We start from the raw sequence: 18,454 nt of genomic DNA, 5'->3' as shown, positions 1-18,454 counted from the left end.
CTAAAGTCACATGCTTCCTGTGTAATTTGCATATTGCTAATCACCCCTTTATTTCTTCTAACCTTTCTTAGGTCTCACTTTATATCCATTTTATAAACATCCGCATGCACAAAGTACTTATTATGTAACAAGAATTACCAAATGCTAAGGACCAGAGATGTAGATGCTGAGATGTCAGCTCATCTTGGTGGTAGCCAAGTTGCTCACTTCTAATCTGGTTTTATAATAGAGGTTCAAGTTTCTGCTTCTAGTGAGATTGTATTTTATTACATGTCATATAGTATCAGGATTCCTCAGAGAAACAGAACCAATGAAGTATTTATATATATACACATGTACATATGTATATATGCACATACATTTTTCTTTATATAATGAAAAGATTTATTTTAAGAAATGGCTAAGGAAATCCATAAAGCAGGCCAGGAAAGTGCAAGTTCAGATAACAGTTGAACTTGCATTCTTGAGTCTGAAATTTGTAGGTTAGGTTGGCAGGTTGGAAGCTCAGGCAGCACTTCTGTGTTTCAGGCTTGAGACAGAATTGCTTTGTGTCTGGGAAATAGCAGGTTTTTGTTCTTAGTGCCTTCAACTGGTTGGGTGAGGCCCACCCACATTTTCAAAAGTCCTCTTTTTCCTTATTTCTTAATAACAATATTATTGTTAGACCGGTGTTTGACCAGACAACTGGGCACTACAGCCTATGGCCAAATTGACATAAAGTGACTATCACACATAGATTTTCAGTGTGATTCCCAAATAGTTGAAACTAAACACATTAAATCTTTTGAGACTTCTGTTTATAGTTAGGAGGAAGAAGAAAATAGTTACACTGCTTCCCTGCGAATTCACTCAAATTTTATGGTCCTCTTCTTAGGAGTTGTGAATTAGTCTTGGTAGAATACATGTAAAAGTACTACAGTCTTTTCCTTCTGAAAGATCTGAGGATAGACTTGTGTATTCCCTTCAGTGCGCTGTGTGAGGTTAGCCTGTATTGACAACATTCTCTAAAACTTCAGATCACAGAACAACAGAATTAAAAACTTTTCCCTTTTTTTTATTAGATCTCAGGCCCCAATGTTTAGACCAGACACAACTCACCTCCATCCACAGCACCGTCGGCTCTTGCATCAGAGACAGCAGCAGAGCAGAAAGTAAGGACTCATCCTGCTCCTTGGTGGTTTCTTAATTCAAATTTTCCTTTTTTACAGTGTAACAAGGTGCTACTTATTTAGTTTACTCTTTAAGTAAATTTAATTAGTACTAAGTTTATTTTACTGGTAAAGAAGATCTTATGTGCTGTCATTTTATGCTTTTGTTACACTAGCTTGCTTTATTTATTTATTTATTTATTTTCATTTTTGGTCGGGGGAGAAGAGAATCTTAAGCAGGATCCACACCCAGGACAGAGCCCCACAAAAAGCTCGCTCACAACTCTGAGATCATGACATGAGCCAAAATAAAGAGTCAGACGCTTAAACAGTTGAGCCACCCAAGTGCCTTGATACACTGGGTTTAAATGACAAGATTTTTTTATCAACTAATTTCTAAGATTCTATAAATCTGTTTATCGTACATCAGAAATATAATATAGATATGATTTTTTAAGTCATTTTTATACTCTTAACTACCTTTGTTTATCACCTCAGCTCAGAGGTGACCTTGAAATAAATGGCTAGGTTTGTATTTCGGTCTTACGTAAAGCCAGCAGTCACTCTGTTTTTGCCTGTAATCTAATGTTTATTTAACAGATGCAAATATGTACTTATGTGTGCAGCCCCGGCTGCATATTGGGCACTGTGGTAGGTTTGGGGGACTGAAAGAAGAACGAGGTATGTCAAAGTCCTGCCTTCATGGGGTTGAGGTTCTATAATCGCTCATAAACCAAAAATAGAAAATTAAACATAACTTTGAGGTTTCTTTAACCTTCAGTTTTATGGTTCTCTGTGTGTAATTCCTTCTCACTTTCGAAGAAGCTCTAGAATATTTTTTGCAGGGGAAGAACAACATAGGCTCTTAAAATAAGACACAAAACGTGCTAACCGTAAAGGAAAAGATTAATACATTTGACTCTTTTAAAATATGAAACTTCTAGTGCCTGAAGTTAACAGTACGGTTTTATATATTTGAAAATTTCTGAAGAGGGGGGGTTCTCATTTATATAAAGTGTTATTACCACCAAAAAAACCAATGGGAGATACAGAAATTCTAGTGGGTGTTGAATATATCTATTATCTTATGTGTGGTGATGGTAAGGCAAGTGTTTGCATGTCCAGACTTACAAAATTGTACACATTAAATATGCACAGTTCTTTGTATGTCAGTTACACCTCAGTAAAGCTGATATGACTTTGCTTATATGTGGAATTTAAGAAGCAAAACAAAAGAACAAAGGAAAAAAGAGACAAAAACTCTTAACTATAGAGAACAAACAGATGGTGACCAGAGAGCAGGGTGGGTGGGGGATGGGTGAAATAGATGATGGGGATTAAGAGTACAATTATCATGGTAAGCACCAAGTAACATTTAAAACCATTGAACCATTATATTGTACACCTTAAACTCAGAGGAAAAAAAAATTTTAAGCTTGCTTATAATCAGGAAAATACAGATTAAAATTAGATAGCTATTTTACTTCATCAGACAAGTAAAATTTGAAATGTCTCAATACTCATTATTGGCAAGAATATTCGTTAGTCTCAGCCTCGTGTAGAGGAATTAGGCAGTAAATAATAAGGTTGAAAACATGGATACACCACATGCTGGCGGTTCTTTTTGGTGTATGCTTGGCTATGCTGTCAACACAGATAAATGTGAGGAGTGTAACATTGAATAAGAAGCAAGGGGCAGACTTAACATGTCCAGTAGCATTTATGTAAAAGTTAAAGGCACACAGAATAATACCGTATAATATTTAAAGATGGATACATGAGTCATGAGTCTTAAAAATATTGCAAGGAGGGGTGCCTGAGCGGCTCAGAGGGTTAAGCTTCTGACTCTTGGTTTTGGCTCAGGTCATGGTCCCCAATTGTGAGATCAAGCCCCACATCAGTATCCATACTCAGTGTGGAAACTGCTTGAGTTTCTCTCTCTCTCTCTGTCTCTCTCTCCCCCTCTTCCCCTCTTCGTGCTCCCTCCTATACACACATGGGCACAGAATGTCTCTCTTTCTCTCAAATAAATAAAATCTTTTTAGAAAAAAAAAACATTTCAGGGGGAGTTCATACAAAGTCAGGATAGTGGTTCCTCTGGGAAGGAAGGGAGGCAGGAACCCAGGATCCAGACAGGGTACAAAAGGGCCTTAACTAAATACAACAGTATGTTGCTTTAATACTGCTCTTTAAAACCCTGAGGCAAATTGGGGCAACTAAATTTTTTTCTTTTTTTTCCACTAAGTCTAGGTGGTGGATAAATGAATGTTTATTGTGGGCTTTTCTCTATATTTGAAGTACTTCATAATTTTTCTGCAAGTTAAAAAAAAATGTATAGACTGTGAGTCAATTGGCCTGCGTTCACATCTCTTTGGCCTCGGTTTGTTGTCTTCAGTGGAGAAAATCAAACCGCCTACCTCTTAGGGTTGTTGCAGGCCTAAACAGAAGTCCGTGGGTGAGAGTACGCAGCACAAGTGATGAGGCACTCAGGTCTCCGGGTTATTTCTTTCAGTGTGTATCGCATAGCTCTTTGTTCTCCGACATGATTAAGATTCAGTTCTTTTCACTTTGTTAACGAAAGCAAAGTGGAATCTTTTTTTAACCGGCGGGGCTTGTTCCTGTGTTGTTACAAGGCCTAATGAATACTGTGACTTGGAGTGAATGCGCCCCTGTGTTTGTTTTCAGTCAGCATCGCAGTCTCAATGGTGCTGGAGACAGAGGAAGTCACCGGAGCAGTCATCAAGACCATCTCCGAAAGGATCCCTATGCCAATCTCATGCTGCCGCGAGAGAAGGATTGGGTCTCTAAAATCCAGATGATGCAGCTGCAAAGCACTGATCCCTACCTGGACGATTTCTATTACCAGGTAGACAACCATTCAGTCCCTTACTCTGGGGAGGTGCTCAGAGAGATACTGGTAGACCTACATACTGACAGAATCTGCTTTTGATGTAGTTTTCAATTGGGTAAGAATTGACTAAGCAAATTCTGTCCTCTTCTGAAGCTGGAGAGCCTCTCAGTGTTCACTAGAAGGTTTCTATGTTTGCCTCTTATTCTTTACAGAGGCTCTCGGGCCAATGTTTTGAAATCTCTTTGGCATCAATAATCTGGTTTTCTCAGTTAAACATATTGGCAGTCTAACTTTAAAGATATTTCCATTGATGTTGGGCTTTTCTGTAGGCTGGGATTTTTTGAGAAGTAAATATCTGGCAGTCTAGCAAAAATTAAAGATCGATGCATATGTAGAGTCCCAGTTGTTGCTGCCGCCAGTATAATCACGTATGATAAAGAACAGCGGTACTCTGGGCTTGTGTTGCAACTGAAATCATCTTCGTGTGGTAGAATTACTTTGAAAAACTGGAGAAACTGTCAGCTGCTGAAGAAGTACAAGGCGAAGGCCCGAAGAAGGAGCGCACCAAACTCATTACCCCGCAGGTGGCCAAACTGGAGCACGCGTATAAGCCAGGTGAGGTCCTTACCCCTAGGCCCACAATAAAAGAAATTCAACCTGCTGCCCATACGATAAATAGAAATAGCTGTGGAGACAACTGGATACAGACGTTCAAAGCTCATTCGTAAGGACCATTGTCCTTAAATGCAGAGGTCTGCCTTTATTGTGTGGAATGAGTGGTTTAGTAGATGGACTTGTAAATCCTTCACTGCTTGGAATTCCTTAACTTCTAATTTTTTTTTTTTTTTTAAGATTTTTATTTATTTATTTATTTGGCAGAGAGAGAGACACAGCGAGAGAGGGAACACAAGCAGGGGGAATGAGAGAGGGAGAAGCAGGCTCTGTGATCCCAGGACCCCAGGATCATGACCTGAGCAGAAGGCAGACGCTTAGCTACTGAGCCACCCAGGCGCCCTGAGATTCCTTAACTTTTTAAAATGTGTTATAATTTCTAGTATCCCTATAATAAAAGGGAAATACTTCAGATTTTTATTACCATTGCAACCAAAAAATGGGAAAAGATAGATTTGGGTAAGAGATCACATTAGATACATAGATTTCTGTACTGAACCATTAGACTGTGAGGAAAGAATATAGACCATAGAGGTCTTAGAAAGCTGCCTGCTTACACTGCTGAGTTACTTGTTGAAAATGCTTTGTCCTTACAGTGCAGTTTGAGGGCTCTTTGGGAAAGCTTACAGTCTCCAGTGTGAATAACCCCCGAAAAATGATCGATGCCGTTGTGACGTCTCGGAGTGAGGATGATGTAAGTGTCAGCACAGCCGTGTGTTCAAGAAACTCTGGGTTGTCCCTGGTGCCTAGGGGTCACCGTGGGAGGGAATCAGGCGCAATGGAGTTGTTTGTCGTGTGACTGGGAGCTTCCCCACCACATGTCCCGGCGTTCTGGTTTCCTGCAGGTGGGCTGAGGTGCTGACACATTCCTCAACAGCCAGGCTAGACTTGGGGCGGCAGGAGTCTTTTAACTGGGTAACCGGCTGCAAACAGCACTGGGCTATTCATTCCAGTTTCAAAAACTACCATTTTCTGTGTGTTTTAAGATTTTCCTGTGATAGTCTGCATCTTTACTACATTCTGTAATTACCTTGTGCCCACCTGTAAATTCAGTTTAATAGTCTGTGTGGGTTAATTCAGTCTGCTCTGTAACCTTCATCCAGTTAGTCTTGGTTTAGATTACTAACTTTCAAAGAGTTAAGATTTTTTTCACAGTATTGTCACAAGTGGAAGTACATATGCATACTTAGAAAGTTATTTTTAACAGAGGTTAAGAATTCACACTGAGTAGTCTTGTCTTTTTTTTTAGGAGACAAAAGAAAAACAGGTTCGGGACAAGAGACGAAAAACCCTTGTCATAATTGAGAAAGTAAGTTTAGAATTTGTTGCTGTAGTTAGTTTCAAATAAGGAACTGTCACATAGATGTGGTACTCAAGAAGTGGAAAAGTAAGCAGTCGGTGTTCTGTGATTTTAATTAGTGAATATGTTCTTCTTATGTGTCTGTTATGTACCAGAGCACACTAGAAAAGAGTGTGCCGTGCCTCACCTCTGGCTTCATGGAAAGAACACTGCAGTTGCAGTGAGAAGTCTTGGGTCTTTGTCCAGGCTTGGTCAGTTAACCACTAAGTGTTTGGGAGCAGGTCACCTTTCTAAGAAAATGAGAATAAAAATTACATTGTTCCACCTGTGAATTAATTGAGTTAATTAGGTCAGTTCACAGGTATTTCCTGGATGCTGGACACTGTGCTGGGTGCGAAGAAAAATGTGGTACTCTGTAGGCAGTTCGTTTATAAAGTGTAAATACTATGTGTCTAGGCCATAGGCATGGTGAGGAAGAGCACCGAGTATGGAACCGGGCTGCAAATCACGTCTTCTGCATTTCTAGCTGAGTCTGCTTAACCTTTCTGTGCTGCCCTCATTTTCTTCGTCCTCAACAGTGGAGATGATAACGTCCTCTCTTTCTGACTGGGTTGTGGAGAGTGTCTTGTGAATGAGTATAAGCATAGTGCCTAGAACAGTGCCTGGCACCCAGGAGTAAAATTACTACTGTGTTTATAGATAGAAGGCATCACTTGAAGCAGCGATGCAGATTGTTTCTGTTATAATGCTGTTCTTGCTGCTGGAAGGTTTGCAAAGGGTGTAATCATTCACTGTCCTCACCTCCTGGGTTAGTGGTCAGGAGAGACAACAAAGAGAGAGGAATTCTTTAAGTTCTTTCATTATGTTTTTCTGGATTCAAAAGAGCACCTTTTTCCTCTGTCTTACTACAGTTCGTCTTCACTCTTTTGTCTTTACCTGGTGGTCTTAAACTGTGAAATTGTTTATCAAATACTCTGATCCTGACCCAGCATGCTGTGGCCTGCTTTGTGTCTCACTTAGACCTATAGTTTACTCCTGGATGTGGAGGATTATGAAAGGCGGTATCTCCTAAGTCTAGAAGAAGAGCGACCTGCCCTGGCGAATGAAAGAAAGCACAAAATTTGTAGCATGTATGACAACTTAAGGGGGAAATTGCCTGGACAAGAGAGGTAAGAATTGTACACTTGGAGGGGCACGTGAGACCAGCTGGACTCCTTACTTGGCTGACCTGAGCTTTCCACATTTCTGTCTTTTGGATATCTTCTTACCATCCCAGGAAGCTCAGAGTCTGTCCTTCTAGCCGAACTCAAATGCCACGTCATATAAAGCATTTCATAATCCTTCTCGGCCAGGAAAATAATCTCTTTATTCCGTATTCATTTATTTGGTACCTACCTATTCACTCTCTGAGAGGAACTATCCTGGGCATTGGACACATAGTGGGGAGCATGATTTGGTGTCTGCATTTGAGCCTATAGGTTGTACTTGCTTTGCGTTTTATTCCAGCCTGTTCAGTCTTTTAATCTTCATGTAGTCTCTTCTACTAAGTTGGAAAGTACAGACATTTATACTTTCTTGGAATTTCCATAGAATGCTTATACACTATCGTAGCCAATCAGTCTTCCAGTGGGGACTGAGCTCCTTAATGTATCCTTTTATCTGTATCTGGCATCTGTCCCACCCAGGATCTTGCAAACAGTAAATGTTCTATAAATCCAAAGTGTTTATTTGATGAATGTAAGAGGACTCTGTCCCGAAAACTCCCCTCTCCTTTGCCCATGCAAAAGAATTGGTGATTCTTCTAAGCCAGGACACACACAAACCAGAACATAAGAATAAACCCCTTCTTTTCAACACACCATTTCTGGAGTCAGGCGGACAGGCAACTGGTTGAATAAAGGTGGGCTTTCCTTAGCTGGGGATGTTATGGGGCCATCAAATCAACGTAGTTGAAGTATATCTATTGAGATAGAAAATTGTCTTTAAGAAGTTGTCCAGTGAAGAAAGCCCAGTACAAAGCCATGTGAATTCTCTGGACTCTTTTTTGTTGGTTTTTTTGTTGTTGTTTTTGTTTTAATGAAAAAAATACACAGTCAGTGAGCACACAGATCTAACAACGTTTCTTAAAAATGGTAGCAATAGGGGCGCCTGGGTGACTCAGTTAAGTACCTGCCTTCGGCTCAGGTCACTTGGGATCGAGTCCTGCATCAGGCTCCCTGCTCCATAGGGAGCCTGCTTTTCCTCTCCCTCTGCCACTGTCCCTGCTTACGCTCTCTTGTGCTCTCTCTGTCATACAAGTAAATTTTTGAAAAATGTTAACAGTATAAAGTTAATTGTGAAATGATTGTTTTTATATTCTTTTTGCTTATGTATGTTTTCAGATTTTGTTGTATTAACCATGTTGTTTGTCTAGTTACATAGTATTTAAATGAACATCTGTAGTTTGAACAAGTCTATTTTATGTATGTTTGTGAAGATGATTTTCTACATTTGTGAAACTTGAAAAATGACTTACTGTTTGGTAGAGAGTTGAGGAAGTAATTCCCATTATTTTGTAGCACAGGTCATCATAGGGTGAAAATACGCACAGCATGTTCATTCAGTAACATGTAAGAGGAGAAAAAGGACCTGTTAAATAGTTCCTGCTGACCTAAGTGAGCATTTCCTTCCCCTGCAGGCCAAGTGATGACCACTTTGTACAGATCATGTGTATCCGAAAAGGGAAGAGAATGGTTGCCCGTATTCTTCCTTTCCTCTCCACAGAGCAAGCAGCTGACATTCTCATGACAACAGCCAGGAATCTCCCTTTTCTTATCAAGAAGGATGCACAAGATGAGGTGATCCCCCATGTGGGACTTCTTTCCTTTGGGTCTTCATAGTTGATAAGGTTTCTAGAATCCAAATTTCATTCCCTCCCCTCTTCCTGTTTCTGTTGTTTTGTCTAACCTTCAACAGTAGGATTTGACTGTTTAAAGCAAAACTCTACTCTAGGACTATACTTTTAATCCCATTTTTGCTCTAACAGACCAAGTTCCTAAACTGAGGAAAGCAATAATCCCATCGTATTTGTCACAGTCATGAAGCTGTGTTGTGTATCAGAATTTCTTGGGAGGCAGATAATTCAGTCCTGCTCCAAACATTCTGAATCAGAATTTACAGAGGAAAGGTCAGGGCTTCTGTATCTGTAAGAGAATCCCCAGCTGAATCCGATGCTTACTAAAATTTAGAGATGTATGGTCTTGGTTACTTTGCTGGATGTAAAGTATTCACTGGGCTGTTGTCAGGAGCTTAACATTTAGCTGCATATTTAGTTGAATGGTATGCCACAGGAATCAAGTCAGTGCTCGTAAATAACATTTATCGAGATCTAAACTAGGCTGGACTTTGAAACATGATTTTCAAGTTTATAAGTAAACTCTTGGTAAGAACTGCTCTCTACTTACCCTTGTCCCAACACTTGAAAGATTAGCGCTATTTAGAATCATTCTAGAAGTTCAGAACAAGCAATTGAAAAGGGTAGTACAACAGGTAGTTACTACTCAGTGTGAGGTTCAGAATGTTGGAACTTACGAGAGTGAGCCTCTCACAACAGGTGATGCTTGATCAGTAACCAGCTGGTGATGATCCACAGAAAACATGATTCCAGGATACCATGTAGGTAGTATGGCATGAAAGTTGAAAATTACTCCCTCTGAAATCATAGTGAGTTGAAAAAGTCCTTTGAAATTGTAACACCGGCAGAAGAAATTAATGCAAAGTTGAGGCCTCATGTGGAAAAGTGAAACGGGATGAGACAAATATGTTTCTTAAAGATCTTTAAGAAGGAAAAATGGGTTGGAAGAAAGTTTAAGGATTTGAGGTTTATCCTAGAAAATGGAGGCCAGACAAAAACCAGCAGCTTCCTTAGAGCATATAGATTATTGTGGGTCATGGGGTGAATGCTCGGTCCTAGAGGAACTCATCAGTGGAAATAAGTTTGGGAAAGCTTTATTCATTCAGTAAATATTTATTAAATATTTATTACATGTCTATGTACCAGGAGCTATTTTGGGTCTTAGAAATATAGCGTGTAGGGCTAGGAGCTTGGAATTCAAAGACGTCTGCCTTAGTGGAAGAGCCTGCTAGTGAGGAAAACTTGGTTAATTATAGGGGTGGAGTTTCTGTCTATGTGTGTTAAAGAGTAATAGACTACATCCCTGAATACCATTTCTTGAAGCAATAACTGGTTGCACGTCTGAGGCCTAAGATATACAAGGTAATCCTGGAATATCTTGTGCCAGAAAGTAAGGAAGCTAAAAGATTACTAGGGTTCCATGTGAAAGATGCACAGACAAAGCTGAAGGGACTCCTGTTGGCCAAAAGTGGGATCATTTGCTTCAGAAAGAAAAATTACAGCAGTGGATTGAAATATATCAAATATTTTGAACTTAATGATACCAAAAAATATTTAATCACCTTCAGAGATTGCTAGGCCATCAACTCATTATTCTAAAAATGAGTATATAGGGAAAAGACTCAAACATTTATCCTGCCTTTTCATTACAACTAAATATCATGGTAACCAGAAAGTTGATAATAGAAAGTTCTTCCTAGAAGAGTTTCAGCTAATAAATGCAAAAGAAATGATAAAATTAGAAAATCTCCAATTTACAATACCTAATAGAAAAGCAGTCAGTCAGTCTGGACAGCAGTCCTTACTGGTGCAAAAGGCATCAGGTTAAAGGTGAATAGGGAATCTTATGTTGGTTGGGGCAGCAAACAAATGATTACTGTCTAAGAAGGGGGACAGCCAGACACTGGGTGCTTCTTGACGTAATGCAGGAGTGAGCATACAGATCTATCCACGAAGTTTTCTTACCCTTGCCTTCCCCGATGAACTTAAACATTTTATTAAACCTCTGATTCTAACCATCAGTTTTTATTGAAAAGACAGAGGGTAGTAGAACCTGTTAAGTAACACCACAGAGCAAACTGTGGAATGTCAGCAACCAAATAGCATGAGAAAAGAAGATAGGCAGTGGGCAAGGGACCACCAGTTCACAGATGTTGAAAGCTTTACCAGCCAGATGGTATGTATGGGTCCTATTGGAATCATGATTAGAATACATCAGTTGCTAAAAGATCTTTTTGAGACAACTGGAGAAAATGAATATGGAGGAGATATTAGGTGATATTGAGGAACGGCTGTTAATTTTGTTAAGTGAGAGAATTTGTTAGAAATACAAGCTGAAGTATTTATGAATGAAAGGATAGGATATATAGGAGGAACAGATTTAATTTTAATAAGATTGGTAGAATGTGGATGATTTAATTATCAAAGCTGGGTGATGGGTACACAGACTTCATTATACTCTTATGAGTGATTAAAACTGCTTTTGTTGTTAAAGCTTTGTTTCTTTAGAGTAGTAGATCACTAGAAGTCTACTCTCCATCTTTGAATGCCATCTGAAGTAAAAACCAGCTGTCACTTTTTATACCATGGGCACTGAGTGCTGGAAGCACTTGATTTCCTTTCCTGTGTTAGAGCCTAGTTAACACTGGTAGCACTGTGTTTTAACCTTTCAGTCTGGGCCTCGTGACAAAAAGGACTGAATGACTCGCAGGCCAGAATTCAACAGCCTTGGATTCTGGTTCTCACTGCTAGCTATGGAACTCTGAATGACGAGCATCTGCTCGCTTAGCTTGCCTAATAGCTGCAAAATCTATCATTTTCCACTTCCTCACTGAGCCTCTATAAAGATCAGACAAGAGCCAGTTAAGTCCAAAAGTATATCAGGGTAGTTCCACGGCGCTCAGGATTTACCGGTCTCAGAGTCCTTCTCACAGTGTGTTGAAATTGCCAGTTTACTCATGACTCCCCACTCAACTGTACATCCCTGCAGGCCTGGACTGTTTACCACTTCATTGTAGCCCACGATGCCTGGCACACTGTAGACATTGAAATATTTGTGGGATGAAGCCAAATACTGATGTTTTATCGTGAATCTTGCCATTTGAGAAGTGATTTTACAACCTTGATTCACGCAAGTCATGTTTCCTGTGCAAATGGAATTTTAAAAGTTCTCAGTAGACACCTCAGAACCCACTGTGGAGACTCCAGTAGTAGTACCTGCTAGATTTGACAGCCCTTTTGTGTTAAATCTTGCCTGAGGCCATTTGAGGGTGCCCCTGGGCATCCTCCTGTCCGTGTCCGTTGATGCAGGCTAACTGAAGTCACAGTTGCCAGGACGTAATGCTTTTCTTCATTTTTTTGTAGGTGCTGCCATGCTTACTGAGTCCCTTCTCTCTGCTCCTGTATCACCTTCCGTCAGTGACTGTCACCAGCCTTCTGCAACAGCTCATGAACCTACCTCAAAGCGCAGCTGCACCAGCACCCTCCAACCCTCACCTCGCTGCTGTGCTCCAGAACAAGGTGCTCACACCCTCTTAGGTCCCTGAACTTGGCCAGCCTTCTAGATTTGAGTTACAGATACAGATACTGGCTGCTGTGGCAACTTGTAAAAAGGTTTCTTTCAGGAGTGCCTGGGTGGCTCAGTGGGCTAAGTGTCTGCTCTTGGTTTCAGCTCAAGGTTGTGAGATGGAGCCCTGTATCTGGCTCTGTGCTCAGTGCAGAATCTGCTTAAATCTCTTTGTCCCTCTGCCCCTTCTTCCCTTGTATGTGTGTGCCCACACAAGGCCTATCTCTCTGTCTCAGTCTCCAAAATAAATCATTCAGTCTTTTTTGGAAAAGGTGTCTCTCAGCCAGGAGTAGAGCCTCTGACAGAGGAGAGCCTCTGACACTAGGCATTAAATGCCTAGTGTCAGAGGCTAGAAATAAGTGGTTTCAACAAAATGGGATTTTTCTCTCACTTGGAATGGCTTTGGCATAGTGTCTGCGTGTCATCAGGGATATAGGCTTCTTTGGCTCGCCTTCTCCACAGCCTCAGCAGTGGCTGTCACCCTCATGACTTCTCTGGCTCCACTCTGCTTCAGGAAGAGAGGTGCCTGCAGAGGGGCCAAGTGTGTAAATTAGCTGTCTGCCTTGTTGGGATGTTTTCCAAGAGTTACAACCAACAACTTCTGCTTAATTTCAGTGGCCAGGTTTTCCTTACGTACCACACATAAGTGCAAAGAGGGCTGGAAAACATCTTTGCGTTCACACCACTGTAATCTCAGATAAAATGCAAGTACTGACGTGAGGAAGGAAACAGGTAGCCTGCACTCTGACTCTTAAGATCGTAAATAGGAGAACATCTTGTCCCATGTTTCATCTACGTCAGATTCATGATCCAGAGACTTGCTGGGGACGTGTAACGTAGAAGAGAGAACATGAGCTTTCAGAGCAGCTTTCCATTCCTTGCCTGCCAGTCTCCAGGTTTGTGACACTGAACACATTCTTTCACTTTGCTGAGCCAGTTTCCTGACTTGTAAGGGAAGGTGACAAGGGTGATTTCAGAGCTGTCCTTTTACTCAGATGAGCCTACTGCTGTGATAGTTCAGCGTAATGCCCTTGCTCAGTGGGCACTTGTGTGAGCACAGTGTGAAAGTCAAGGCCTCTTTCCCCCGACACCTGAAAACCTGCCAAAGCAGGACTCAAGGGCAGTTGAGAGGTGATAGAGGTGGGGTTTCTGGAGTGACAGGCTGTGGGCCTTCTGCAATACTCGGGCTTGAGTTTAATGTTGATAAAAGCAATAGAAAGCCACAAGGTCAGACAAGTGATTGTATGTGTAGCCCAGTGTTGTTTTTCTGACAGTGACATGAGGGTTCTCCTCTGTGAGGTGAGCTCAGAAACGTGGGTTCCCTTCAGATCCACTGTTGCTGTGATTGATACATTTAATCTTGGGCTGCTTGTTGCTATTTGTGTTCCGTTCTGTGCCCCTTTAGACCACGTGTTTCCTGCCAGTACTGCCCATTGAATAAAACAAATCTTTAATTTCTAGAGCAGGTTGCTTAAATTTTAATAGTCCTACATATATGAATGTATCTGTGCATCCCTTCTCTGCTTTGAACGTCTTACCTAAAACTTTATCTGTCCGCTAGGGATGTGTTATGGAAATTTTGTTAAGGGAACTTTTTCAGGACATTCAAGGAAGTCTCTTCATAGCCTAATCGTTTCAGTCACTTCTCTTTTTCCCACCGGTCTTCACATCTTTTTTCTTAATTCAAATATCAACCTATTTAATGTTATTTCTTTCTCTGTGAACTTTAATATTCTGTATCAAAGTTTATCTTTGACTATTTTTAATCCATTTCTGTTTTAGTAAATGCAAGAAAAACTAAATCCCACATTATCTGTGGCAGGGAAAAAATTTCATCTCACTTTGGGATGGGGAAGCGGAGAGGATGCTTGGCCCTGGGATTTCCCCTTTTTGTTGGTAATGCTGTTGCTGCTCTGCCTGAAGTAAAGCCAGGAGAAGGACACGCCCTCCCAGCTCATGTCTGATGTTTGTGACGCCAGAGCACAGCAGCGGGGTCATTGTGGGCTAGTGCTGGGATCCCCTCAGTGCTGGTGGAGGATCAGGAGCTAAGTTGGATTCCCTCTCTCTCCTCTTGTAGTTTGGCCTGTCACTGCTCCTCGTCGTCCTGAGCCGTGGGGAAGACCTCCAGAGTTCAGACCCCACTACCGAATCAAAACAGAACAACCAGTGGTCAGTCCGGGCTGTGTTTCTTCTTTCACATTCTTTTAGATCATTGTTTATTCTTTTTCTCATATTGTTCTTATGTGTCGTTAACGGTTTTTCTTTCAGGACAGAGGTGATGTTCATGGCAACCCGAGAACTTCTGCGGATTCCCCAAGCAGCCCTGGCCAAGCCAGTCTCTATACCCACAAACCTGGTGTCCCTCTTTTCTCGCTATGTTGACCGACAGAAACTGAACTTGCTGGAGACAAAGCTGCAGTAAGTCTGAAACAGGAGAGTTCCACATCTTACTAAAGTTGGCACTTTAGACATTATAATGAGGAGATCAGGGGCATAAAACTGAATTTAGTGGAAGACCTTAAAGAGTTCTATCAACTGCATGAGTATCTACTATATACGAGATGCTGTACGGGGTACAGAAGCACCCTTGAGTTCAGTAAGGAAAGGTAGAGATACTGTAGGTGTTTTGTTGAGAGAATTCTAACAAGGATGTAACTTTAATGCTAAATATTGCCTTCTGTTTTAACTCATTTATACAAGTTTCCTTTCTCTCTTTCTTTATACCCATAGGCTAGTTCAGGGGATCCGATAAAAGATCTCCAAATGTGTCCTGTACCTCCTTTCGGCTGCCACCTGCACTGCCGCCTCACAATGGAGTGTTTTTAATGAGGGAGGGAAGGTAGCTTATTTCCCAGAGCGTCTTGTGGGACCGATTCCTGTCACCAGGGGTCGGCTCCCAGTGCCAGATGTTTCCCCACTGCTCTGTGGAATTTGGCTGGGTGGTCCTTCGGCTGGTTCCTTCTGACCTTCTGTGTTACAGTTCTGCATGTCCTGCTTTTCCTCAATTCTTCTCAATTTTGCATTTTCTTTGCCCTAGAGACGCAAATATAATCTCTCCCCTTTCCCACCCCCAGTACTCCAGTTCAGAGTAGATCGTAGCCTGCCAAAGGATTCCTTCCCTCATCCTGTTAAAGTCTTCTTTCCATTGCCCCATATTAATACAACTATAGGAGAACCAATTAAGTAGAAACTGATATATATACACATACATATGTACATACATATGTATGCACACACACCCCCTACACACGTTCACGTGGTCTCCAGAGGATCCTTAAAGAACGAGTTTTAGATTGAGAAATACATAGTCGACATGTCCCTCCTCTGAAATCAAACCAGCTGATGTATTTTTAATCTGTTTCTAGTCCATCTTGTAATTAATTTGGTGGGTTCTACTTGTTTTAATATAAATACAGGGTATGCAGCACATGAATAAAATCAGAACTCGTAATTGGCTGACGCCCAGCTCTAGGCTGAGAAGTCCTGTATCTCCTCCCCGCCGTATTTCCTTTGTATCTGTCCGCCTCGGCGATACGGCACACGGTTAAGCCCTTTTCCTGCTACAACTACAGTGCACTTGAGCCTGTCCCCTCCAGGGCGTACAAGGTTGCCCCAGATGAGCCAGACTTAGAACCTGCTTCCACAGTGTAGCGTTTGCACACTCGCTCTGTCTTCCTGAGACAACGTCAATAAAGCCATGCTTTTACTTCCCGCTTCCCCATTTTTATTTGGTGTCCTGGGTAGCAACCTCCAGAGGTAACCACGGAAGCTCAGTTCGGCTTGCTTTGCTCTGCAGGCTCCTCCACGCCACAGGCAGAAGTGCTGCCCTTCCCCTTTGTCTCCAGGTCCCTCTCCCAGGCAGCCAGGGGGGCCTGGCTCTCAGTCCTGGCAGGGACAGCGCACTGTGGTCCTTTCCACCCCTCCCCCTCTTCTGCAGCAGCCAAGCAGGACAAGGGGTTTGATCTCCAGGGATTACAGCCCTCCGGAAAATTTAATCACAGTCAGTTTCACATGACTCTCCTGATGATAAACTTTTTGCTATTCTCACCTTTTCGAATGTTAGTGAGGGGACAGGTTATGATATTTAAAAAGAATCAACATTTTGCACAAACATGTCTCCTACAACAGTAAAGTCCTCCATTATAACCTGCTGTCCTTGCTCTCCATCTCTGCGTCTCCCCATTCTGGAGCCCCGGCCCCGCCAGCTGCTCCCGGTGACATGACCTAGCGTCCCTCTGCCCTTCCCTACTGACTGTTTCCACCATGCGCCTTTCCTCCCTTCCCCTCACAACTGATCAAGTGAATACTTGACTATTATTTCTTCCTTTCTGTGCTTTATCTTTTTTGTTTGGTTCTAATTAATAAAAATTAAAGTTTCTAAATTTACATTTTTATAGGGTATTGTAAATAAAAACAAATTGTATACTTGAAGAACCGAGTGCCTGCATTTCTCTTTCTTGTTACTTCTTGGCTGAACGTGATTGCAAATGTGTCTCTAGCCTGTTTTGATGGGACTGATGGACATCTTGGTGTTGGGGACAGATGAGGATTTTACTTTTGTACTGTCGTAGGTGAGACAGATCAAAGACCTTATGTTCACATGGTGACCTTCCTTGAAAAACCTAGGTGCTTTCAGTTCTCCCCCGTTCCCCCCCAACTATAAAACCACATTGTGAAGTGTGGGGACACACCGTGCAGTCCATCTGCATCCGCTCTACCTCCCGGCACATGGGACTCGCGGAGGCTTCAGAGAGCGTGGCCAGCTCTGCCTCGCATCGCGCAGTTCGTCTCCTCATGGGATGGGGAAGCATTGATAATTCTTCATAGTAAATTTGTGTTATTTCAGACGGGGTGTAGTTTTTACTCTCACATGCTCCAGATAAGAGACTACGCGCGCTCTCCCCTCACGCTGCCATCGTGGTGTGTGCACTTAACTCTTCCTCGCTGGGTATTCTGGTGAGACTTTCAGGATCAAGCGATTTCTGGCCAGAAAACAGAAACAGAGTCATCCCATGTCTCAGTGGGTTCAAATGGAAGCTAGTACTAAAAGCTCCTTCCCAAGGGTGCCTGGTCGCAGTTGGTGGGACGGGCACTTTTGGTTTCCACTCCAGTTGTGATCTTCTGGTTGTGAGATAGAGCCCCATGGCAGCCTCCGTGCTCAGCAGGGAGCCTGCTTCAGAGTCTCTGTCTCCCTCTCCTGCTGCTCCTTCCTCCCCACCCCTGTTCACATTCCATCTCCCTCTTTGCTCTCATAAATCTTAAAAAAAAATAAAATAAAATCAGTGAATATAATCCTCTAAGAAAATGGAGACCGTAGAAAGTAGTAGCTAACAGAGCTGTGATTAATAATTTTTATAAAGATACAAGTGAGTAATATTGAGAACTTCACCCTCACCCATACATAGAAATAACAAATAAGATACTTGTTCAATCTATCAAATCAACAAAATCTTTAAAAATAATGCTAGTGAGAGTTTGAGACTGCCACTTATACTGGTAGGAGAAATTACATTTCTGGAAGTGCTTTGGTGAGGTGAAGACCTTCAGAAGTATTCACAGCCTCTGACTAATTAATTGGGTTTTAGAAAGATTCCAAAGGAATGATATATATATATATAATGAGAAAACTACTTGATGAGGGGAGATTCTGTTCCTGTTGGTTACTGATGTATGTCTCCAGGTGATAGGAATACCAGAAGCTAATTTTTGCATTTCCGTGTTTTCCAAATTTTCCATAGAGAAAACATATTGCTTATATTTTTGGGAGAAATATTTTTAGGAAAAATTGCATTTAAAGAGCTCAGTTAACATGGGAAAATACTAAAATACAATGTTAAGTGTAGGGCAGGTTCTGTATATGTATGTATGTGACTTAGTCTTACAGAGGGAAAAAGGTGACAAAGTAGCAGTGGTGACCTTTAAGGGAAAGGTGGCAGGGGATTTTGTCTGGGGGTGATTGTTCCTTTCTCCGTATTTTCCAGTGTGTTCAGTGACCATGTATTGCTACTATAACCAAAAGGGTGAT

The 18,454-nt window shown here is 41.7% G+C and overlaps 1 protein-coding gene across 1 annotated transcript in view; it reads left to right on the top strand.

The window, feature by feature from the left end:
- Positions 1 to 16,863, top strand: part of PATL1 (PAT1 homolog 1, processing body mRNA decay factor) — a 30,487-nt gene extending 13,624 nt beyond the window's left edge. The window contains exons 9-19 of the mRNA XM_059143298.1: positions 1,062 to 1,151; positions 3,834 to 4,014; positions 4,491 to 4,614; positions 5,268 to 5,365; positions 5,921 to 5,980; positions 6,992 to 7,140; positions 8,649 to 8,808; positions 12,228 to 12,383; positions 14,507 to 14,598; positions 14,698 to 14,847; positions 15,160 to 16,863. Coding sequence (XP_058999281.1) covers positions 1,062 to 1,151; positions 3,834 to 4,014; positions 4,491 to 4,614; positions 5,268 to 5,365; positions 5,921 to 5,980; positions 6,992 to 7,140; positions 8,649 to 8,808; positions 12,228 to 12,383; positions 14,507 to 14,598; positions 14,698 to 14,847; positions 15,160 to 15,181 — 1,282 coding nt within the window. The 3' untranslated portion in view covers positions 15,182 to 16,863. The remainder of the gene's footprint in view (positions 1 to 1,061; positions 1,152 to 3,833; positions 4,015 to 4,490; positions 4,615 to 5,267; positions 5,366 to 5,920; positions 5,981 to 6,991; positions 7,141 to 8,648; positions 8,809 to 12,227; positions 12,384 to 14,506; positions 14,599 to 14,697; positions 14,848 to 15,159) is intronic.
- Positions 16,864 to 18,454: the final 1,591 nt, after the last annotated feature.

Source organism: Mustela lutreola, chromosome 1 (genome assembly GCF_030435805.1).
Source record: "Mustela lutreola isolate mMusLut2 chromosome 1, mMusLut2.pri, whole genome shotgun sequence".
Classification (NCBI taxonomy): domain Eukaryota; kingdom Metazoa; phylum Chordata; class Mammalia; order Carnivora; family Mustelidae; genus Mustela; species Mustela lutreola.
Note: the sequence above shows the minus strand (reverse complement) of the source record. Positions and strands in the feature narration are given on the sequence as shown.